We start from the raw sequence: 25,080 nt of genomic DNA, 5'->3' as shown, positions 1-25,080 counted from the left end.
TTGGTGAAGACGGTACGGAGACATTAGTAAGAAACCCTTCTGGGTCCTATGAGTTTGATCTCTGTAGGTTTTCCTCCCACAGATGCTGTCAGATGTGATCAGATCTGTATTTGGAGAGGCTGGAGGAACAGATCTTTGTTGTCCCTGAACAGTTTTGTCATGAATTTACCAGGTTGATGTGATGTAACAGGTTTAGACGTGATCGGGGTCACAGTGCTGCTTTGCTGTAGAGACTCTGTCAGAAAGAGATGAAAAGGGAGCATATTTGTGATTTTTTAATGTGATATAGATGTTTGTTTGTTTTTCAATCATCACAGGATCAGGGGCACAGACATTTTTCTAAAGTGATGGAATTTATTACAGTCAAATGTTAAATTACAGTGTTGGCTTTTAAGAATGTTGTAGGACTTCACTTTGATTAACTCTGTAAGATACAGAAAGGTTTCATTAAAGTGTAAACTTTTTCTGGATCTTACCTACAGCCAGCTGAATTTCTGTGTAGTCTTTAAACCTCAGCTGTGAGTCTGAACCACAGAAGTAAGTTCCTGCATCACCTGCTTCCAGTTCTGTGATCGTCACAGAGAAACAGCTGGAGGAAACGTTCAGCAGAGAGAACTTAGTTTGGTTTGTCATCATGTCTGTGCAGTTGTTGGGTTGGTCTCCTTTACAGAGGAACTTCTTTGTGTCTCTGTGTTGTGATGAAGAACACTGAAAAGTTACTGGATGTCCCACAATGGCTCTGATGTTGGAGGAGTTCACTTTGCACATCTCTGTAAGATACAGAAAGGTTGGATCAAAATGTTGATTTGTTCTTTTTCAGCAGATCAGTTGGACAGAAAACTTTGAGCCTTTTGTACTGATTGTAACACAGAGACATAATGAGGCCTAATTATGACTTCTGACCTTTTACCTCCAGTTTAAAAGCAGAGAAAACATCCAGTCCTGTGTCTGTTTGGACGCCACACAGATACGACCCAGAATCCTTCAGGGTCAGATTGGAAATGGTCACTGACTTCTGGTCATGGCTGAGTGTGAATCGTCCGTTCTGTCTGCTATTAGAGGTGATCAGTGCCAGAAAATGAAAGAATAAACTAGAAACAAACTTAATGACTTATTTAACTCCTACAAAAGGCTGCAGAAGTGGAATATTGTGTTAAACTAAACAGTAAACTAACAGTAAACTAGTTTTATTTAAACTATGCACTGAGGACAGATCTGCTGTGTTCAGCTGCAGAAAAAGGATAAACTGCTCACATCTTCTGAACTTGATGGGTGTGTTTGCACCAACTTATAATTAACCCAATTTGTTTAAGAATTGTGAAACAGATTTACCAGATAAATGTGTTATGAATCTGCAAACAAATATTAACATTCTTATGTGGTTTAAACTTTGATTCATTTTTTTCTTTATTATTTTGACAGTGGTGCTCTCAGTCAGAATGCATTGGGATAAATGTTCTTTCTCATTGTAATAAATTGCATTTTTTATAGCACACTTATTGTAAAACAAAAAAAAAACTTTACAGTTTGTAAATACTGTAGTAAAACTACACTGCTGGTATAAAAATGTCCATCTTTTGTGTTTGTCTTAAACTTTATTTAAAGCACAGAAACAAGAGTAGTTCTTCAGTGGAGTCAGTTGAACTTGTGAATATTGATGTTGTTTCTGTCTTGAATAAACAATTCCTCATCACAGCCTCGAGTCTCCTGGTCTTCTGTGAAGGTTTAAAATCACAAACAGTACCCATTTTCTGGTTTGCTCCCTTCCATACATTTACTAAAATAACCGTCTGCAAATGATCCTAGTGACAGGAACCAGAGTAGTCGTGTGAGCGACACAGAAGAACCAGAACGCGGAGACTGAGTAAAAGGTAAGTGATTTTATTTACAGGTGCGGATATTTCAAAGTGGAAGAGTGAATCAGGATCTGAAATGGCAGGAAGGAGCAGGGTGAGTCTCAGGTAGAGTTTGATATTTTGAGTATCTTAGACTTATAACAGGTGTGGCCAACCCTGGTCCTCGAGGGCCACCATCCTGCATGTTTTACTTGTTTCTCTTCTCCAACACACCTGATTTGAATCAATGGGTGATTAACACGCTTCTGAAGAACATGAAGAGGTGATTTAACCTCTGAATCAGGTGTCATATAGGTGTCATATAGGTCAACACTCAGGCAATCCCCTCCTCTTATCCTGTGGCTGATGAGCATCAATGTAACCCAGGTGTGAGCGATCACCACACTGGTCCGCCCTCCAGTTGCGACTCCTTGGCTCCCTCTGGTGGAAGGAAAAGAGAACCCAAACCCCTGCACTGCACACGTTTCGCTTTGCATTTATAGATTATGATCACAGCAAACAATCACATCATCAGAACAACAGGAATGATGTAAACCATCATTTTAAGAGGTGTAACAACTGAAAAAAAAGAACAACGTGAAACTACATGCATTATATACTGTACTCCGAGCATTTCTTTTTTAGTTATTCATCATCAATGTTAAGATGATCATCTTGACTGTAAATTTATATTAAAAAAGTGATTTATTCCAACCTACATTTAACTTGGTTGTGTTCACAGTGGTGTTTCTTAGAGATTCGTCTGAAAGGAAAACAAAAAAAGTTTGAGACTTATGAATTTGGGTACTTGTAGAAGGACTCACACCACAAAAAAGGGGATCTATATTGATTGTAAATCATTAAAATATTTAAACAGAGCATAAAGTTTGTAAACAATCTTCTCAAATGCGTCAGCAACTCGATAAAATGTTGAGACATATCAGTTCCTCATTGCAGTGGGCATTTGTATTGGCTTTTTCTCCCAGACATTTACTCATGTTCCCACACCACAACATACTGGTATTATTATTATTAACCTCCTGTAATAACTAAATTAACATTAACATAAATTAACATTAACATTTATTAAATCCATAGTTGACATAAAGTGAAACCGTTCTGAAATTTATCAAGAAAGAGGAACAACTTCAGTGTGATCAGTTAAGGATCTGAAACCAATCTTAAAAATAGTTTGTCCTCTAAAGACTCATTGACCCTAACTTATTCATCTGAATGTGGGCTGAAGGGACACACAGCTCCTAGAGTTCACCAGATTATAATAAATGCCGGCTCCTCTCTCCAGGCTTTAAGTTGCCCTTATTTCCTGATTTTAAAAAATGGCGACAAATTACAAGAGTATAAGAATCTATAGTGGTATTATGACAACAAAAAGGGCCTTTAATCTGCAGTAAAACGAGTTGCATTTAGGACAGTTTCTGCTGGGGACAGCAAGGTCCTCGGTCCTTAAAAGCCAATAAGCTGCTTAACAATTCAACAAAAAAACATCCACACAAGGTATGATGTTACATGTAATCAAGGTTTGGAGTCAGGTCTTTCTCCTGAAGTATAAGATTATTTAAGATTAATACCCTTGAAATACAACAACCTCAAAAAGGATGTAAACATATAATAGTGCTCATCACCCTAAGCATTAAATTAAACAAATCTAAAAAACACAGTTTTGTTCACAAAACTGTGTTGGATTGTCAATGCAACCCTCTTTTCCCACTCTTCACACACTGGCAGCAACACTGCAGGAGAAATGCTAGCACAGGCTTCCAGTATCCGTAGTTTCAGGTGCTGCACATCTCGTATCTTCACAGCAGAGATGACTGCCTTCAGATGACCCCAAAGATAAAAGTCTAAGGGGGTCAGATCGGGAGACCTTGGGGGCCATTCAACTGGCCCACGAAGACCATTTCACTTTCCAGGAAGTAGAAGTGGGTGGCTGTGAAGAGAGATGTCTGGGCTTCCCTGCTCAAGCTGCCGCCCCTGTGACCCGACCCAGGAACAAGTGGTAGATAATGGATGGGTGGATGGATGAATGGATGAATAATTGAAAAATGATCCTTTTGGTCTACAGGACGCACGCTGTGTACTCTGTCCCCATGGGAACGGTTGGATCACTGCTTCTTGCCCTCGGAGTGGATGTTCATGTTAAACAGTGTAGATGTTGCAAACTGCAGTGGTCTTTGAAAATCAAAAGGGTTTTTGTTTTCTTGTGGTTGTTGTTGCTGTGGCAGTTATTTACATATATGTGTGTATATATGAAGGTTTCCTCTAAGTACATGCAAAAAAGTTCATTAAAATGTGGGCAAACTCCACCAGTGCAGAGATCCTGTGTGGCTGATATCCAAGTCAAAGTTGCAAAGCTCACTTTGTGAATTCGTCAGATGTATAAAATCCAAAAATGCACCCCATAAAGATGCACAAACAAATAATAAGCCTGGATGTCCAAATTTGACATTCTCTTCATCTCCTGTGGGTTTTTTGGAAGGGCTCATTACAGTAGATTTCTTCTGATGGTCTGACGTTTTCATAATCTTCATCTTCAAAGTCATAACTAGCGCTTTGCTGTTTGGAGGTTTTCTTCTCTGATCGTGTTACGACAGCATCATGATTTACATACACCTAAAAAAGAAAAGAAAAAAAAAAGAAGCAACAGATTTTAAGTCGTGCAACAAAGCTGTTTTTCTTTAGTTATTTTGAAACATATAGACAAGTCGTTCTGAATGAGCAGATAACATGGCTGCAGCCAGGAATTTCAATGGGGCGTTTCTTTTTTTGGGAAAAGAGAACCTTTTTTTTTTAGATAGGGGTATGGGGGCCACTTTGGTCCATGTTGGAGTCCAGGGGCAGCAGCCTGGTGGGGGCCCACGGGGGCGAGGCCCCCCTCAAGCTCTTGCATTTTAGGTTAAAAACTGTAAAGATCTATTACTGCACAAGTTTGTCAAACAGCTCTAGTTTTGCAGATCTAGTTTTTGGTCTTGTCCCCCATATCATGTCTCAGTCTGGTGAAAGAAGAGAACCCAGCTCCATCCTCATTGAGTGTTTCTTTGCAAACACATCAACCAGCTGTAGTTCCCATGTCAGGCCACTAGTTGGCGTTTCCACGCAGACACTAGTCTCTCAACAGTTACATTCAAAATGGTGGATACGTGAACTTTGGTTTGCTCTTACAGTGAAGTTGGGTGTTGAGTAACATAAACAGCACTCTGCTATCCGATACTGTTACTGTTGCTGATGTACTCATGCATGCACAGAACAGCTATTAACTGCAGCCATCTGTGGTGTGCACGTGTGATTTCACACATTTCAGCTTCCTTTGAAACGCAAATGAGAGGCTCAGAAAAGTTCCACACTGAGACCTGGTTTTTTACAAAGTTTCAGTGTCAGATAATCCCACCGCTGTTGTCGAGCAAACAAACAGTCGAACTGCAGCATAAATGTTAGTTTCACTGAAAACCAGCTTCTTGCAAACGGCCCCTCAGAAAACAACAGCAAATACTAAAGGCAGACATTTGCAGGCAAAGTGAGCGGCTCATCCGAACTGTGGTCTAAGTTTTAGGTGTTCTAAATATGTGTAAATGTCAAAGTGTGTGGGAGGTGTTAAAAGAGGTTGATAATATGTTTGTCAGAGTGAGACTACCTTCTGTTTATAAAATCATTAATAATTTCAGTGGATTGTTATCTTTAAACTGTTTAAACTTTTTTTTCCAAACACAAAAATTTGACTACCTTTATATATATATATATATATATATATATATATATATATATACTAAAGACCCAAACAGACAAACTACTAACTTCTTTTAAAGACATTCAGCTGTCAGCTCTTCTTGATTTTTGGCTGTCTGTTTTTAAAGCTTCAGATTTTAGTTTTCTTACGTCTTCTGCACCCATCTGTGAGTTTATAACTTCCAGTTGGTTCCTGACTGGTTCTGAAAAAAAAAAAAAGAAAAGAAATACTTACAAAGAGCACATGTTTGTTTCCATGAATGTGTTTGCCTGTAATAAGAGTAAAAAATTAATAAAAATAAAATAAATAAATAAAAATTACCTTTCTTTTTGTAACATTTTTGATGGAAAATTTTAACCAAGCAAGTTATCAGTATCAGCAGCACCACAGCAGGCACAGCAGAAACCACATATATGACTTCATCTGGAAACCCTAAACCAAAATAGAAATTAATAAATATGCATTCTTCACTTCCTCAAACACTTCGGCACTCTAGCACATTTTCATTTTCATTTCCATCAAAACTCGGGCCCTGCATGTGAGTCAGTTTTCTGTGGCAAAGTCTAAACTGGCTGCAGAGGCAGTAAGATTCAGATTTCCTTAAAATATCATTTATTTCATCACCATGTGTACATATATTTGAAAAAAGTGCATTTAAAGTAAAAGAAAACAGCATAGAGATATAACTTCTGACTCTTATATTACATGTACTGTATGCAGTATTTTTGCTTTGTAATTATTAAAATGTGGGTTCTGCTTCGTAAAAGAAAAATAAAACAAATTTGTTTTATTGATTAAGAAAATAATCCCAAAGTGATGGCATACTAATGCTTCTTTAGCTGGTCCATCAGTCCCAACTTTAAAACCTTAAAAGTCAACTCTTGGAAATCGTTTAATCAAATCACAAATCTGTGGGTAAGTTCTTAAAATAATAAGCAATAATTAATAATAAAAACTCAATAGCGCTGCCAAATAAACTTTGATGAGTAAAAAAGCCCTGATAAAATACAACAAATTGAAAGCTTAGTTTAGTTTTAACCACTATCCAACAAAGACCAGTTTTTGAGTGCTGTTGTTGTGTAAAGTGCACACATCTGCAGCTGCTGTGGGACTTGTGGTGTTCCTCTTAATTAATCCCAATTAGGAACCCTAATTGAACTCAGAAACCAACACAGCACACAAACGCATAATGTTAATCTTTGAAAGCAACAAAAAAAACACATTATTATTCTGTTTGTTTAGACTCCAAATGGATGGAAACCTTTTAGTTTTAAGCTAAAACTTGAATATTATGAGTAAAAGTCCAATCCTCTTCACACACACTGTACCTTTAATAGGTTTCTCAGGAACATGTGACAAATTTGTTGCGTTGCTCCCTGTCAGACCAGAAAAAGAAACAATCAACTGTAATCTAAGCAACACACTGAAAAAAACAAAAACACAAGCAGCATTTATGTACAGCTTTAAGGAAAGGAGTCAAAATGATTAAATGTAGAAACTCCAGCAGTCACTTAGGGCTACTCACTGTAAAGTCATGAAGACCGGTTAAAAAAATAATTTGTTAAGTAAGAATCCAAATCTGCACAATATTTTCCTCACATTGATGGTTAATTTCTACTTAAATTATATATTTGTGAGGAAAATCTGTGAATGGCTGCCAACTACCTCGTGTGTTTGTTTATCGATGAAAACAGGTCAACAATGGCAGCGTTCATGAAAGAGATGTTAGAAGTCTAGAAGTCAGACAATTTTAATGCATTTGTACATACTTACACTCAGATTTGTTGAGTAACGTACTGAGAGCTCCTCTTAGTACGTTGTTCCCATTCTCCCCTACATAAAACTGTTTAGGCTGCCCTTAAAGGTTAAAGGTATCAGATCGATGTCGGTGACACTAGTCCTGTGTTTACTTGACATCGAATCGATACCAAATTTTGCAGTATCGCACGCCAGTAACAGCCAGGCTATCTTAGGTCAGTCACATGACTCAAGCTTCCACTTGGTTTTCAGCAGATTCATGCAAGTGCTTAGTTTACATTGAATGCATACCTGCATTTCAGAACTGCATATCAGTAAATCTGGAAAACTATTGGAATAAACTCTGTCAAACTGCATCATTTGATGTAGTCCAGGATAACCTTTTTTAGTACCTTTAACTTTTCACCTGGCACCATAATCAGAATAAATTTTCAGTATATCCATTTGGAGAGATCAATAGATCATGGTTTTTATAAATTAATTCCACATTTGCTATGAACCCAGCTACACTTTTCAGGTCTAAAGAAATACTCTGCGAGTGCAGACTAATTTACCACAATGTTCTTTGTTACTGAAGAAGCTGTTTCTTCCGTTTTATTGTTGGTCTGTGGTTTGGATGGGTGGGGTGTTTACTGTCAATCTTTCTATTTTACTTTGTGCTGCTGTTGTATCTCAAACTTTATCTGTGGTCATCTTGCATTCTGTTAGTTTTCTCTGCATCAGCCAACAAACAGAATCTGAACTACTGAATGTTCTTTTACTAAAGTAATAAAGTGCATAGGTTTGGCTCGCTGGCAAGTAAACAAGCAGCACAGGAGCCACAAAAAAAATCACCCATCCATTACGCTTAACTCTGGTTTTATCATCTCCAGCTGTAGCCTCGTGCTCTGCTTTAGTCATCATGCTGTTATCAAGTTGTTTTAAAACATTTTCTAAAACTAACCTTGAACTGTCACTCACTAAAGTCCAGCAACCTTATCACTCGTGCACATCACAACTTTTGCAGCAACTATGGACTCTGTTTACGCATCTTGGGGCTCAAGTCAGTTTGGATTTTACGTTAAATCAACTCTTAGCTGAACCTGATCACAAAAGCTATACTCATTTTTCCTTAATATGTACCTGTGTTGCTTTTATCCACAGACAGATGAAACTGGGTGTAGTTTCCAACAACCCACTCTGACTCTGATCGACACCAGTACGTCCCAGCATCACCTGCTTCCAGCTTCGTGATCGTCACAGAGAAAGAGCTGGAGGAATTGTCGTGCAGCGTGAACCTGTTTTGACCCATCATCATGTCTTTACAGCTGCTGCGTTGCTCTCCTTTGCAGACGAACTTCCTGTTGTTGCGATGTTCACGTGGATAGGAGCAAAGCAAAGTTACTGGATGGCCCGAAGTCCCCCTTATGTTCTCGGATTTCACACAGCACCATTCTGAAAGATTAAAAGGGAAAATTATTACTAAACTTGAACTAAACTGCAGCTTAATTTCAGAAGACAGTAAGAATACAGCTAAGATCTTTGGTCACTTCTGTTTTCTTTCAGAAAATATTCAAATATAACAGCTTTGTCACTGCTCAGCAACTTTTGTCTTTTAATAAATTTTCTCTGTTTACTTAATGCCACTTCATTAGGTCCACCTGTTTAATTGCTTGTTATCAAAAATAGCTAATCAGCCAATGACATGGCAGCACCTTGAGAAGGAAAGGCGATTTAAACGACTTTGACTGTGGCGTTGTTGTTGGTGGTGCCAGACAGGCTGCTGGGATTTTCACCACAGAGTTTACAGAGAATGGTCTGGAAAAAAGTAGAACCACACGAGCTGCAGTTGTGTGGTGGAAACGCCTTGTTAATGTCAGAGGTCAAAGGGCAGACTGGTACAAGATGAGACATGACTTGTAACAACCAAGCTCTGCAGCTCTGGAGTTTTGATTATTTATATTTTATTATTATCTTGGGTTTGGTTTGCAAAGTTTTTTTAATAAGTGTGATCTTTGTATTTTGGTGTTTACCTGTCTTGTTTTGGTGGGAACATCATGTGTTTGTATTTCCCTCATCAGTGGCACCTGTTTATAAACTGCTCCTTTCCCTGGACTTAATGACTGCTGTTCTGTCATTGGTGGGGGAGTTGTGTCCTGCACCTATTTGAGCGGGACACCTAGGATCAGGATGTTGGCTTTGAGGGGGGATATGCCCACGCTCACTTTGTTTCAGCTAAAGGAAAGTGGCTATTTCATCTATGAGTGTGTGGCTATTAATCAAGTTATAATGATCAGGCCTCTTCTTAGTCCCTGTTCCATGAGTTCTTGCAGAGCATCTGGTGATGGATCTTGATGTTGTGTGACTGAGACGCTGACGACTCGAGCTATCAGCTGCCCTTTCAGATGACCTATGCCTCGTGAATTGAGCCCTGATTACTGAAGGATTGCACCTTTTTTAAAGTGTATTTGTGCTAAATTTGTCTGCCATATTAGGAACGTCCTTTTAACAATTTTAAACTTCTTTTTTTGCTCTTTACTATTTATAACCTTTTAACTTCTTCATATTAAGTCAAAATAAAATGTTCTGTGTTTTAATAATTTATGCAGACAAAGTTTTGTTTACAACTTTATATTGATTAGTTTTAAATTAACTTATTTAACTTTTGTAAAACATTTTAGTTTTTCTTTTTCCTCATTTAACATTTTGCACAAAGATTTGGGCAACATCACCACCAAAACATTTCATTTAGAAATCAAAACAAGGCAAAAGTAATTTAACACAGAAATTAAAGGGGAAAGCAAATGACACTAACCTTTCAAAGTCAGACTTGACAAATGAGGTGACAACTATTTTTATTTTTACTGTTAATGTTAAGAAGAATGTGACATTTTGCACTAAAAGCCAGCTCTCTGAGTGTCTGCTGAGAAGAAACTTGGCACCTGAGCAAATTTTGTTGATGATCTGTAATATAGAATATTGTTTGATTCACAAACATTTGAAGTATTAGATATGATCTTTCACCTTTGACCTCCAGTTTAGTAGCAGAGAAAACATCCAGTCCTGTGTCTGTTTGGACTCCACACAGATACGACCCAGAATCCTCCAGGGTCAGATTTAAAATGGTCACTGTGAATGTTTCTGACTTCTGGTCATGGCTGAGTGTGAATCGTCCGTTCTGTCTGTTGTTAGATGTGATCAGTGCCTGCTGCAGACATGTGGAGGGCTGGTTTCCTCTGCAGATGTACTTCAGCTTCTTCTGATACTTGGACTCATACGGACATCTGATGGACACTGAACCTTCCTCATTACCTTGGATTTCAGTCACATCTGCACAGCAGCTGTCTGTATAGACAAACAAATTCAGAGAAAGCATCTTGAAACCACAGAAGTGTTGTAAAAAAGTACTTTAACTCTGTGTCTTTGTGCCTTATCCGTCCCAGAAACTCATTTCTTTTTGTCTGATTCAATACAGGGATCAGTTTGTGACCCAACTCAGAAAGAACATCTACTATTGTCATCATGACATCAGTTCTATTATAAAACTAATACAAAACACACTTTGTTCAGTTGTTAAAACTTAGAGACTGTATGATGAGAACAAAATACCTCAGGAACATCAGAAAGAACAAAGACATAAATATATTTAAACTGTGACAGTATCTGCAGTGCATAGATGATATGGGTCTACGTGTCAGTTCCACGTTGTGAAACTTGTTTGGTGCACATTAGCTGCAGTACAGCATGTATTAGTTTGAAACGGGGACAGTTTTAGCTAAATAGATGGTGGTTTTAGTCTGATTTTAGAAGTCTACAAAACCATGTTTAGTCTAATTTAGGCTGTTCTATCAAACTTAATGTTCAGTCTTTTCAATCCCAAACTGCTTACAGGAAATGCTCAACTCAAGATTCTCAGGTTAGTTTATTTTACTTAAAATATTTCAGATTATTTTGTTTTTGCATTTATTGCTAATTAACATTTATTCACAGGGAGTTTTTAAAGTGGATTAAAAGCAAATCCTTTTTTGTGTCAAACAGCATCTATTATGGACAAGAAAAAAAAACTTAAATAAATAAAATGAACTGTTCAAAAATGACAGAAACATGGCTAATAAGAGTCTGACCCTCAGTTGCCTGCTTTTAAATATTCTGACCCTTAAGCAGATTTTGTACGTGTCTTAAACAGCAGACGGTGAACTGCTGCACTTTGAGGCTCATGCAAGTCTGTTTTATCCTACGTTGGAATTGGATCATTAAACAGTCAGTTAATTAATTAAACCCTGTTTAAAGATAATAAATGTATTCATCCATCAGCTCCAGTGTAACCTTTTCAGTGCTGTTTAACACGAGGCTACTAGTTTTTGACAAGGTTTAAAATATTTTTTCTTTAAATTTCCTAATGTATTTTCTATTAGTTGTCTTGGCAATGTTTTTAAAAAAAGGAGCCTGGTTCAGAATTCAAAGGTGAAAAAAAAGGTTGTGTAAAAAAGACAAATTAGTCCAGAGGCTTGAAGTAAGTTTGGGAAGACTAGTCCTTTGGGGTTTTTTTTTCTTGCCATTCAGTTGCAGCTCATTACAATAATTGAAAACATTTATTTATTTATTTAACATACCTGGGCTTATTTCCAGTTTTACTTCAATGTAGATGTCTTTTCCATTCCTGGTCACCCCACACCAGTATTTCCCAGCATCCGTAAAACGAAGATCAGAGATGGTCGTTGTGAAGATTCTTGTCGTTTTGTCATCATAGATAAAGTATTTTGTTGTGTTTGTTTTCCCTGTTGTAATAAGAACATCGCTGTCACCGCAGCCATTCTTACACAGGTACTTCTCATAACTTTCATAGCCTGGATCATATGAGCAGGAAATGTGTGCCTCTCTGCCTTCGTATCCAAACACACGAATCAGTCCTGCAGCACAGGTCACACAATTCAGAGCAGCTGGAAAGACAAGACAACAAAAATAGATTTTAAAATTAAAAGATGTGTCAAACGCATCAAAATGAACAGGTTTAAGTAGTTCTGTGCAAACGACTTACTGAACAAGTAGAACAGCAGATTGTGAAAGGTCCACATCTTGGTTTGTTTCAAAGAAAATGAAACTTGACAGGAAGTGTGTCTAATACTACCCAGTTCTCTCCACCACTGTTTGTCAGTCTGGTGGGTAGACAATCTCACTTCTGCGTTTATAACCTCATAACCTCCACCTGGTGGAGGTTATGAACTTCCACCCGGGGTGTCTGTTTGTCTGTCTGTCTGTGTACAAGATTTTTTTTAAAAGTTAGGAACAGATTTTCAGGAAATATCAAACACGGTGCAAGGAACCAGTGATTAAACTTTGTTGGTGATCCGGTCAAAGGTCAAGGTCACACATCACCCCCATGCTCCAACTCTGCAGCTGGATAACAGGAATGTCAAACACAGCTGGACACCTCATGGGTCAAAGATGATGCCTGTTGGTTTCAAGATTCATGGGGTCAAAGGTCACAGGTAACCCCTTTGGTAAAACCTTGTCTCTGCTCCTTCATGTGACCCTTTTGTTTCTGGTTGTGTCCGTTGGTTTGTCTGTCTGTCAGCAAAGATCAGGTAAAAACTAAAGAACAGATCTAGATGAAACTTTCAGGAAATGTTGGGGTTGTCACAAAAAACATTGGATTCAATTTTGGTGTTGATCCAGGGTATGATCCGAAGGTGGATGTTTGCACTCTCTGAGTGCTTCAATCCATCCATCCATTTTCTTTTACCTGCTTATCCTTTCCGGGTCGCAGGGAGCTGGTGTCCATCTCCAGCAGTCCCTGTGTGAGAGGCGGGGGACACCCTGGACATGTCACAGATCCATCGCAGGGACACATAGAGACAAACAAGACAAACAACCATTCACACTCTCACACACACCTAGGAACAATTTCAAGAGTTACCAGTTAACCTAACATGCATGTTTTTGGTCTGTGGGAGGAAACCAGAGTACCCGGAGTAAACCCATGTGTGCACAGGGAGAACATGCAAACTCCACCCAGAAAGGCCCCAGGCCGGGATGCAATCCTGCAACCTTCTTGCTGGGAGCTCTAACCACTAATTATATATTTTCTGTGACTCATACATTATTAACCCTGTGATGGAAATGCTGACCTGTCCAGAGTGCATCCAGCCTCGGTCCAACAGCTGATGGAGCTATGGGCTCTCGCTTTGCATGACCTCTTCTGAGAATTTAGAAAATGGATGAATGGACAGATGGACAAATATTTAATTATAGATAAAATTTAGTGTGTGTTATTTTGTTACTTTTTAATATTTAAACAAACAAGTCCTATTTTTCCTATAATCCAAAAAATGTCTGTAGCACTTTATTAATCTGCCACAGAGGGGCGCTCAAACCTAACTTTATAATGAAGTATATGAGGACAGTGACACATATTCTGCAATAAATATTGATTACATACCCAACGCCAAAATGATTCATATATAGTTATATGTAGTCTTTCATAGTCCACCATGTCTTTTTTCTATGGTTTTTATGCATTTGGAAATAAGATGAAATAATTTGGTCTTTACCAGGTTTAAAACTTATACAATTATATGTGAACATTTGACACATTACAACCATGTCTGGATCTATTCAACTAAAAATTAGGTCATAATTTGGAATCTGGGTGCAATAAATGAGTTCATCCCTCTTCACTGAGCAGTTTGATAAATCACCTTTGGCAACAATGCCTTGAAGTAAATGTTTCCTTACTGTGGAGAACTTTTGGCCCGTTCTTCTTCACAACATCGCTTGTGGGCATTAAATCTACATTTAAGTCTTAAATATTAATGTTGCAGATTTGCTGCTGTGATGATGATGATTCTACTGTTGGACAACCCAAATAATACCGAGCACATTTGACTAATTATTGTATAGAAAGAAGTTCATGGGCTGTTCGTTGACTTTTATAGTGTCTGGGTGCCACAAAACAAGCCCAAATGATCATCGTTCCACCACCGTGCTTGAAGGGTATGAGGCGTTTTTTACGTAGCTCTGTGAAAAAAAAAAAGCTCCCCTGGTCTTATTTTGTTCTCCGCAGCTTTAGCAAACAGTAGTTATGTCAGAGTATGAGAAGAAATTCTCAAGTTGTGTCATGTATTTGCTGTAATTTCACATTTCTTAAGGCCATAATTCCCAGATACTCACCTGCTGTAGTTTTAGGTTGATTCCTTTTTGCCACCTACAGTTAGATTAAATTGGTGTAAAGACACAAACTACACCATCCAGAGATTTAGGGCTTTTGGCTCATAGCTCTTTGAAAAATCCTCCACAGCTGACAAACTGTTTCATCTTTGGTAATTTGAAGATTTAAGTGATGAAATTGAAATACATCTTGAGTTTTTGCTACAAGCTGCTATTAAAAAGTCAGTGAAGGAGAAGAAAAAAGGTTCTTTGTCAGTCACTTAAATTGTATACTTTATGCGGATGACAGATTCGTGTAACGAAACCAGAAACAACCTAAAATATTGTTCCAGCATGCAAGACAACTGACCCCACCCTGAGCAGTGCATTATAAAATGCCAGGGGTGCTACTCAGTGCATTTCCCCTGAGCTCAGACATTCCCTGGACTCCAGCTGACCGCTCAGCTGTGCCTCCTGCATACTGCAGCACAAACTGTTTCCATGTCTCACACACTCTCTCGTGCAGCGGGGTAAGTGTGTCCTGAATTAGCGAGGATGCCGGGAGGGGGGGGAGCTGGGTTGTTGCCAGGCTGGGCTGGGATGTTTTGGGTGTTGCTTACGTGGGTTGGGTTTCTGCAGCGTGGCCTGTTTGCATGTTGACAGTCTGCAAGACGCGTGGGTTATGGTCGTCTCGAACTACAACCCAACATAAACACACATGCACAAAAACACATATTCCTCAAGTGTGTGTGTGTGTGTGTGTGTGTTTTAAAGATAGCCCTCTCTATTTTAAGGGATCTATCTTAAACCTGTCTAGCTGCTTCCTGTCTGTGCTGTTACTTTATCCCTCATGCCCATTTAAGTAAAAGCAATAAACTTTATTCATATAAGTATAATTCAATTCCTTTTATTTATATAGGGCCAGTTCACAACTAAAGTCATCTTAGGGCAAAATGTCAATTTGTAAAAGTTCTATCTAAGGAAGCCAGCAGATTATGTTGAATCTTCACTTTGTCAGAATCTCCCATCCTGAGCAACATGTTGGCGACAGTGGAAAGGAACGACATCCTGTTAACGGGAAGAAACCTCCAACAGAACCAAGGTCAAGATGGCCGTCTGCCTGGACCAGCTGGGGTTTGAGAGGACAGGAAAGGTACAAGGTATACACAGTATATATACCGTACATGTACTTTATCAGCTTTTTCTTTTCTGGGTTGCAGGGCAGCTGGTGTCCATCTCCAGGAGTCACTGTGCGAGAGGCCGGGGAGACCCTGGACAGGTCACAAGTCCATCACGGGGACACATAGAGACAAATGAGACAATCATTCACACCTAGGGCTAATTTAGAGTTACCAATTAACCTAACATGCATGTTTTTGGTCTGTGGGAGGAAACCGGAGTTCCTGAAGAAACTCCACACAGAAAAGCTGGGAGGCAGACCTGAGACCTACTCGTGTAAGTTTCCAAACTTCACTTCAATTATATGTTTTTACATTAAGGTTACAAAACTTGTCAGAAAATTACATATTTGGGTTGTGATTATTCTTATTTATTGTGATTCTGAATAGGTTTTAGAACTGGTGAAAAGGTATAATGTTCAGAAAACACAAACAACTTTTCGTTGAACCTGTAAGTTTAAAACATTTTTTTCTTTCACCCTCATACGAAACTTCAAATCAATGTATAACATAATCACAGAGGGGATCAGTAAATCCACAGGTTCTGACAGAAATGCACCGATTACTACAAACTGGCCTCCAGGGGTTAATTTAGGATGTACATATTTCCAAACCAGGACCCATGACTGTGCTAAGAAACAGATTAAACACTTTACTTATTACTTATATGGAAACTTAGTATCATAGACGCAGTTCTCTTACTGCTTCTAAATATATATTTTTAGGGGAGTTTTTATTACCAACTCTGTTCAGTCTGTACACAGTTGCCTTCTGCTTGCAGGACTCAGTTTCAGATCCTATTGATTTAAGTTCCCCCTTCAAAAGGTCCAGTCTGCAGTGACTGACAGTCAAACAGGGTCAAATACAAAACAGCAGCTCATAAATTATTAATCTGCCTCCATGAAGGCTGGGAAATCATGTTACTGCCTATATCTCATGAAGCACAAGATGGATTTTAAAGAAACTCTCAGGAAGTAATCACTGGATGTAGATTTACAACTAACTTTAGGAGTTAACCCAATTCAAGATGGCAGCTCAAGCCAGCCAACCTTAGCAAGCACAAAAACGGCCATAGCTGAGTCAACTTTACAGATATTGCGCTAATATTTGGTGTTGTTACAGTTGAGCACATACTCTGTGATCATGTGGTATCTTTGTTTAAAACTATTGGCATAAATGATGGTGGGTGATACACTTTCCTTCAAGGAAAGCTCTTTTTAATTTGACATGTGCTAACCTAGCCACTAACCGTGTAGTGTCAAATGTGGTTAATAAAACCTGCTGGTTATTCCTAACCAACAACATGTACGGTTCCAAGAAAATGAGGCATCACATAAAACCAGTGCAGCGTAAAGGTGAAATGTAATTAAGTAAAGAAGACAAACTAACTACGGATTAGATGATTCAGACTGTCGAGAAGGAGTGACAATGCTGCCTGTGGGAGAGACTTTCTTCAGCCAGTCAGTCTAGTTCTTGTTAGCCCGTTTATTTAAATGTTTGAAAGTTCTCATCAGTACACACTTTAAATTTATGTTCACTGTCAAGAAGAAGGAATGGATGATTTTACACTAGCCTCTGGATGCGGTTTGTTTCTGCAGGTGTGAGCTCTTCTACGGCTCTCTTTGTGTGTTTTGAGCTGTTGACCAGTTGGTTTCTACTGGCCTTTACTTCCTGCCGTCATCCAAAGAGCTGTTTGAAAGTTCAGCCTCAGTTGGAAGGTTTAGATAGCCGCACAAACGTGTGTGTGTGTGTGTGTGTGTAGGAAAGCGACATTCCATCCATTCTCGCTCTTCCTGAGGAAGGAGAGAAAGCATCACACACACTCCTGTTGACAGCAGGCGGAGGGAGAGGTGCACGTACAGCCGTTTAAGGTCACTCACACATCCTGTTTCAATTCCACCCATCAAACACTAAAGTAACCGTCCATCTCAATCATCCACGTAGCTTTTCATGTCAGAAGCCACATTTCTGCTGCTCCGTAACTCCAATAAGTTTACATAGATCACTGTAGGGAGGAAGCTTTACTCTTGCTCCAAAAACGGAGACTTTCACGAAACCGAAGAGAAAAATATCTGCACGTCACCTTTTGAATCAATGCTGGTTTGTTGGGGTGGAAAATATAATTGCTTCTCCTCTCATTCAGCGGTGAATGAACACTCACACATGCGGGGAAAGTGGATGCCAAGCAGAAAAATGGCTCTGCAGAGCAGCGACAAAAGCTGTGACGCACTCCGGCTCTCCTGCCAGCTAATGGTCAATGAGCACTCATAATGGAGCTTTTTGGTAGGTAGCTGGATAATACGTCTTTGTTTGCATCCATGCAGGCCTTTTAGTCCTTCATGGTTTTTAGTCTTAATGTTAACACCCAGTGTCTTTCTGGTGCATTCACAAGCAGAGAAATAGACCAAACGTGCAGAGCACCTTCTGTCAACAGAACGACTTACAGTTTATTTTTTTGTAAAGATGCAGAGAACCTTTAAACTCGATAGCAAAACTCACGACTTCAGTACATAAAGACTCACAGAGCTGCGTACAATTCCCTTCTGACAGAAGACTCCTAATTTTTACAGACAGCTTTTTACAAAGCAAACCTTCATTTCATGAATGAGCAGTATCACCACATGAAAACCACCGATGAGTTAGGCACATGAATGATTCATTCATTCACTGTTGCTTTTGCACACATCTACAAATGAGTTTACACATGCAGTACACAAAGGTAGTCAAATGGAGGCAGCACATTCAGTCCCTGGCTGCACTGCACCGAAATACTTCTTTTGAATCTCAGTTTGTGTCTATTTGACATGGGTTCGTCCCCGCTTTCAGTGCCTTTGTGTAGAGCTTCAAGAAGTCCTTGTAGCGAGGTGCACAGCCAAGCCATGCCTCTGTGAAATGGATGGATCCAGTCAGAAGGTACTCATCCTGTCCTGGATGCACGCTGCAGTGTCTGGGAACGTTCACACGCCCACTCCAGCCCCGCCCTCTGGCTCCACCCCAAGCGAACGCGCCGCTCTTCTGGTGAAACAGCCGACTGAGAGTCACCACAGCCAGGGAGGGCTCATTTGTACCCGACGCCACACCTCGAAACACACCGCTGCCGGCTACAGAGGCGGGATGGCGTGAAAGGAAGAGGAAAGAGGCAAAAATTAACACAATATTAAATATATCTGGAGCAAATAACTTCTGACAGCAAGATAATATAACTTAGCACACTCAGGCTGGAATTTATTTTAACTAGAGTTCAATTTCTTGATTGTTGCCACAAGACAGGTTTCGTCTATGCTGCCAATGTGCGGAGAGACTACAATGCAGATAAATAGTGCCGAACTTGTCCGGACCTTGAGAAAATCGTGCTGCACAGTAAGAAGCACGAGCTACAGCTGTGCTCACTTCCATAAGAACTCGCTGCGAGTTCCTTTGCAGACACGTACACAAATAGCTGCTTTTATCGTATTTATTTTTACTCTGCTTTCAGCTCTCAAAGAGGATGTGTTTCAAACATTCACGCTAGGCTGGATTCCACTGACGCTTCTTAGAATTTGAAGGAGGCCGTACAAAACAGTAAAATGATTTTTTTACAATGTGCCATTATATTACAGGTGCCAGGTGTTGCGACAGGTCTGAATAAGTTATTAAGCATAATATAATAATTAGACGGAGGAACGACGGTCAGCTGCAAAATTTACTCTTTATCAGTTTCCTGGCAAATAAAGATTCAGTTCTAACCTTCCTGCAAAAGTTTATCTTTTTTTAATCGCCTGCTGCTATTAAAGGCAGGGGATAAAGGTTTTGATTGTTTCTCTCAGTTAGCAAAATATCTAATGAACCACTAAACAGATTTATATTTTTACTTTTAATTTTAAGAAAGTAATTGTTGGCTGTACATCTACGACTGAATGATGGCTGCCACAGTTACACAACCTTAGCAAACATAAAAATGACAATAACTTAGTCAAGTTCACGGATATTGAGCTAAAATTTGGTGTAATAGTAAGTGAGAGTCATCCCCAACACCTACTCTGAGGGCTGACAGCTCATGCAGGGTCTTTTTTAAAGAAGGTATTTTTTCCAAGGAATGTCAGTTTCACTTTAGGAATTAAAGAAATGACTCCTGACTCATTAAAGTCTAGTTTCCACCTCCTGGCAAAGTAAACTGCCTGATGGCAGAATATCAGTCCTTTTCTTATTCTTGGCAAGAAAGGAGTAGGTGTACTAGATTTTTCAAACTAAAACCTTTCAGTTATTGTGTAAATTATGTGTTGCATTTACCGAAGTCGCTGGTGCACACGGCCATGAGCACTTCGTCGTCTGAACAGGGTCTGCAGGAAACTAAAAAGAGAAAACGCGAAAAGACAAACTAACGTTAAATGTTGTTCAGTTTTAACTTGAAAGCACATGTACTGATTTTTTTAGGTGCTTTTTATTTCGTCTAAAGAAAGACGTTGTCTCAAGCTTTGTTTCCTGTTCCTGTTTTTCTATTTTAACGTGGTGGAGGGTGTTTGCGGCACATTAAAAGAACTGAAGAGTTTGTGACTGGGGAAAGAAAAAAAAAAGCAGGTGATTTAATTAGAGAAAAACCAGACTCATTCAGAGAATTAGCCTTTGACCCCGTCAGCTATAAAACACCAGACACACACTCTGACAGGAAACTTCAGCGGGGGAAGCTTTTTTCTCTGTCATTACAAAGAAAGCCGTGTCCTCCCCCACCGCAACGCTTCGCTCGTAGCGGGTGGGCTACTCCTGTTTGAAGGAGCCGAACGGAGGGGGTGGGAATGGTGACTGGCAGCTGAGGGAGGATCGGCTGACCCCTGCGCGTGACCCTAACAGGACTTTTTGATCAGCCTGGTTGTTTTCATCCGTGTGCCTAACAAAAAAGGCTGTGGGAGGGGGAGAGGAGGGTGTCGTGAAGGTGAGCTGAGGAAACAAAATCTATTTTTAAACCACCTCTTTGTCTTTTAACCTCACATCTGTCAGAGGTCCCTGTAGCCAGCAACAAAAAGGCTGGGGATAATTTATTTTTAAAAAAGTCAGCAGTGGAAAGATGAAGATCAAAATGCATAAAAAGGCCAATGTAATGAAAACAACACCGGTGAAGAAACAAAAGGCTGACTGTGAATAAAGTCAAACTGAAGGAAAGTTTGGTGACAGACAGCAGCATGCACAGGAAAACTGAGACTTTTGAACAACTAACGTTAAAAGTGTGAACTCTGCAAACGGCTCCGCGTGTATCATAAGTCATGTGATTTTTTTTTTAACACCCGATGAATTTTTTCTAGTTATTTCCAAAGCAGTGAGTCACATTATATGTTAACATTGCTCAAAATCCCCATCCTTATCAAACAATACATTTTTTTTCTGCAATAGTTTAAGATGTTTTGACACAAGAACATTAACTGTTTTCTTGAGTTTTAGAACAATTCGTCAAATGTACTGCAAGAAGAAATGCTCTGAAAACTCCTCCAATGCATGCTGGCACATTTAGGTGCACCAATAATAAGATTTATTGCTGTGCCAGTTAGAAAACATTAATGCTTAAAGCTAGTTTTCAATACATATCCTTCTCAAAACTTCATTGGTGAATTGATTAGTGAAAGTTTATAAAATCACATTTAAATAACATTTTTTGACGTGCGGTTTTTGTTGTGAGAGGATTACAGTTTATATTGTGTTACATAAACTTTAAAAATTAATAATAAAAGTTAGAATGAAAGTTCAGAGAGGAGATATCAAAGTAATCTCTAACAGGATTTGCCTGTGGAAAACAAAACAAAAATAAAACACCTAAGTCGAGGAGGAGGAGGCTAAATTTTCCGTACCTGAATCAGGATGCAGGTATGGGTACATGTGGGCCCCTGGTCCCTGGACCGGCACCAGCTCATACTGGAAAGCTGTGATCCTCCTGCTGATGTCTGTCTGTGGGATGGCCTCCACAAACAGAGCCCCCTCTGCCAGTCGGAAACAGTGCACCGCACCCAGAACTTGGTCCTCCTCTGCAAGCAGCATCCGCAAGTCTCCCTCATGCTCCAGATACACGTGAGAACCCTGAACAAGGAGAGCACGAGTCATTCAGACAATTCCCCTGACGTCCACACTCTGCACCCTGGCCTCGGTTCACTTCTCAGCTCACCTGGGAGTAAGGCTGGGGCTTGACGCACACATGACTACCCGCTGTGCGTCCCGATGAGGGCTCCGTGTTGGGTCGCAGGTTGACAATGATGGCCCCCGTGGGGTAGAGCCACTCCAGGGAGCCCTGAGAGCAGCGGAGGTAGACCTGCTCCACGTCTCTGCGATGAGACTCGTGGCTCAGACCGCTGCGGAGAGGGGGGGAAAGGCAGAATTCTTCAAATTCACACGAGAAAAGGACTTGATCAGTATCTGTGTGAACGTTTCAGCGGCCTAAAAGCATTAACATGACCACTAGCAACACGCAAAGTTAAACAAACACGCAGAGGATTAATGTAAACCCAAGTGGAGCAACTCTGACAGGTGTCGGCGAACAAATCCTGCACTCGACTCTGGTGCAGATTAACGACAACGACCCCACGAGCTGATTAAAATCGTTGGAAATCTGAAGCAAGGGAACTTTACGACACAATGCAAAGCAAAGCTTTTATTTTTTTTTTACAACTTGGGGACATGAAAGAGTGATCAAAGGCGACATGCGGCTGTATTTGTTTAAGATAAGAACCGGAGAACCGCATTCCTGTTGTCGAACCCTCCAGGAGAGTCCTGACCATTTGGAGAACTTCAAACTGTCAATAAAAGTCGAATTACGGCGTCTCTCTGGGTCTGCTTGTTACGGGTGTCATTTTCCTTGGAAGCGTGACTCCATAAAAAGACGTTGAAGATGAGGTCGAATTTACTGCGTTGTGCAACAGCGACCACAAAACAAGGGGGCAGAAGATGTTTATTTTATATTTAAAATTACATTATCTTGATCTAACCTCCATGCAAGCCCTCCCTGAGGGCTTTAATCTTAAAATATTATTTTTAAAACAGCTAAAACTCTGGATTTTAGACAAAAAAATAAAAATTTTTCTAACAAAAACGTAACTCTCAAAGCTGGCAGCTGCAATCTTGGATTCAATGGATGAATTTGTGACTTTCCTAACCTGGCAGGGCCATCCCCTAAGATTTATTTGTTTTTTCTTGGGTAGCGACTCAGAGAAATGGGAATCTTCACTGATCATAAATAGAAAAAGTACCTAAAATCCCATTTCTAAGTGTTTATGCAAGACACAGCCATGGCTGTGATTTTGAACAAAAGCTGCTTGATTTTCTTTAAAGTGCAAAAAGACATTTTTTACTTAAGTGTGTTATATAAATAAAGTGTTTGGTTGATTGAATAGTCTGTTAGGTTGTGTTTTTAAATACCTAGATTCCAAAAATCCACTTATTTTATTGGTCATCTTCATGTTCTCCAGTCACAAACTCAATATCAAAGGTAAAAAAAAGGTTTATAACTAGATATTTAAGAAGAAAAAAATTATTATTATTACTCTAACCACTGAAAAAGCTTCTAAACATTTGTGAAATAACATTTTATTCATGGTAATCTGCAAAAATATGTAGAAATTATGCAAATTATTGTGACAGATGAATTCTTTTTAAATTCTTCAATGGAAACTAAGACCAAAATTGTGAATTTTCCTTTTTTAAATCTACATATGATCTTAGTACCATTTGAATATTCTTTAAAAGCTCTTTTAATTGAAACAATGTGTTTACATAAACCTCTTTTTGAGAGTTTTGTTAGCATACCTCCAGCTAGCCCGTTCTACAGCTCATCATCGGACTAATTAACCGGATTATTTCAGCGTAATTGTCCTATAAATAATAAATCCTGCCCTCTTTAGGTTGATCAGAAGTCATGAATTTGCTCCATCCTCACCTTCCTCTCCAGCTGCATTGATCGCTGGAGTACTGCGCCTCCGCCCGATACAGGAGGAGCACAGCCGTTATCCAGTGAGCTGCCAGCGGCCGGAGCATGGCGAACATCCCGCCCCTGTCCGCTGAACCAGCTCAAGTTCCGAGGCTCCTGAACCGAAACTATCCGGTTAAAGTATCCCTTTAAAACCAAAACGAATACGAAAGAAAAAAACAAGTCCAATTAAGCCCGGGCAGGAGGCTACATGTCAGGACCCAGCCGAGGCAACGGTCCGACTGGGTCAGAGGATCCGCCGCAAGTTCGTTAAGGCAACTGTGCGCATGCGCAGCAAGGCACCAGTTTAAAAACTTTCGCTGTGAGAGCTCCAAGGGCGCGTGCCAGCAGCTGACTCCGCCACGCGAGCGCCCGCTCCAAGCCCCTCCCACAGATTCACCGGACAGATATGGACTCAGCGTCCGGCTTAATAAAGGAGCGTTTTTTACTCAAATAAAACTGGTTTAGTCAAGTTTATAAAGACTTTTCTTGTTTTGTTTTTGTTTTTTCCATTATTAAAAAAAATAAATAAATAAGAAAAAACCCAACCTGCTCTGTTGTGGGTGTGGGTTACAAACACATGGATCAAATTATCGACATAAAATTGAATCAGCATGCATTTCTGGAAAAGAAGCAGCATTTTAGGATTCCCCTACAAGCTTAACAAAACTTATGAAACATTCATGCCATTTATTACCAAGTGTAGAAACAGGAACTCTAAATTGTCCCTATGTGTGAGTGGTTGTCTCATTTGTCTCTATGTGTCCTTGTGATGGACCAGCAACCTGTCCAGGGTGTCCCCTGCCTCTCACTGTGACCACCAGCTCACCTGGAGCTGACCAGAAAAAGAAAGCAGGTAAATAGATGGACGTATAAACTGGGTTGAAGTGTCACTTTCCCCATTTGTACCCAGTTTTTATGGTGCTTCTACGGGGCTTCCATTGCTCCACTATTCTTATTATAGCTGTGCTGCGTGACAGTCCTCCCGGAAAAGAAAGATTCAAGAAGACAAACAGTCACACATGTGCCTGTTTGGATCTCAGGCGGGTTTCCCGTGAGAAAGCAGCAGGGAGGGGGGGGGGGAGCATGATACCCAGTCGTCACATTCCCCCTCTTCTGACAGACCTGTGTGACCCATTTTGAGAACTACTGTAACAGAGTCCTTTACATACACCCCCTCCTTGTTCATATCCCCTCTCCACAAACACACACTTCCATTTCTGCCAAACTGTTGTTACAAAAAACCATTACAGGGCACTAAAAGTAACATCCTTCCACTGATATGCTACTAATGCTTATAGAGCTGCTACTTAACAACTGCAAGACATGATTCACTACTTCACAGCATCACAAAACACCCTAGACTTGTTTGTTAATATGCAAACCTAAATTAAATACGAAACATAAAAAGAGCTTTTACTGTTGTGGTTTCAATTGAGTTTAAGGCGCTTTATATTTTATTGCTCACCGCCAAAGGCAAAAAGGGCGATACTGTCTTATACTGATCATTTGTCTGTCATG

The 25,080-nt window shown here is 39.8% G+C and overlaps 2 protein-coding genes across 2 annotated transcripts; both read right to left on the bottom strand.

Annotated features, from left to right (window-relative positions):
• Positions 1-1,883: 1,883 nt before the first annotated feature.
• LOC108247954 (polymeric immunoglobulin receptor) lies at positions 1,884-12,458 on the bottom strand. The gene is made up of 8 exons (XM_017436390.2): positions 12,353-12,458; positions 11,928-12,254; positions 10,339-10,659; positions 8,458-8,769; positions 6,906-6,953; positions 5,899-6,009; positions 5,727-5,779; positions 1,884-4,466 (listed from the first exon to the last, which is right to left on the bottom strand). The coding sequence occupies exons 1-8, from the start codon at positions 12,387-12,389 to the stop codon at positions 4,308-4,310; spliced, it is 1,368 nt and encodes a 455-aa protein (XP_017291879.2). The 5' UTR covers positions 12,390-12,458; the 3' UTR covers positions 1,884-4,307.
• Positions 12,459-15,987: 3,529 nt separating this feature from the next.
• On the bottom strand, positions 15,988-23,840 carry metrnlb (meteorin like, glial cell differentiation regulator b). Its single transcript, XM_017436376.3, has 5 exons — positions 23,530-23,840; positions 21,766-21,949; positions 21,455-21,680; positions 19,908-19,967; positions 15,988-18,739 (listed from the first exon to the last, which is right to left on the bottom strand). The coding sequence occupies exons 1-5, from the start codon at positions 23,634-23,636 to the stop codon at positions 18,423-18,425; spliced, it is 894 nt and encodes a 297-aa protein (XP_017291865.1). The 5' UTR covers positions 23,637-23,840; the 3' UTR covers positions 15,988-18,422.
• Between the last annotated feature and the right edge of the window lie 1,240 nt (positions 23,841-25,080).

Source organism: Kryptolebias marmoratus, linkage group LG3 (genome assembly GCF_001649575.2).
Source record: "Kryptolebias marmoratus isolate JLee-2015 linkage group LG3, ASM164957v2, whole genome shotgun sequence".
NCBI lineage: Eukaryota > Metazoa > Chordata > Actinopteri > Cyprinodontiformes > Rivulidae > Kryptolebias > Kryptolebias marmoratus.
Note: the sequence above shows the minus strand (reverse complement) of the source record. Positions and strands in the feature narration are given on the sequence as shown.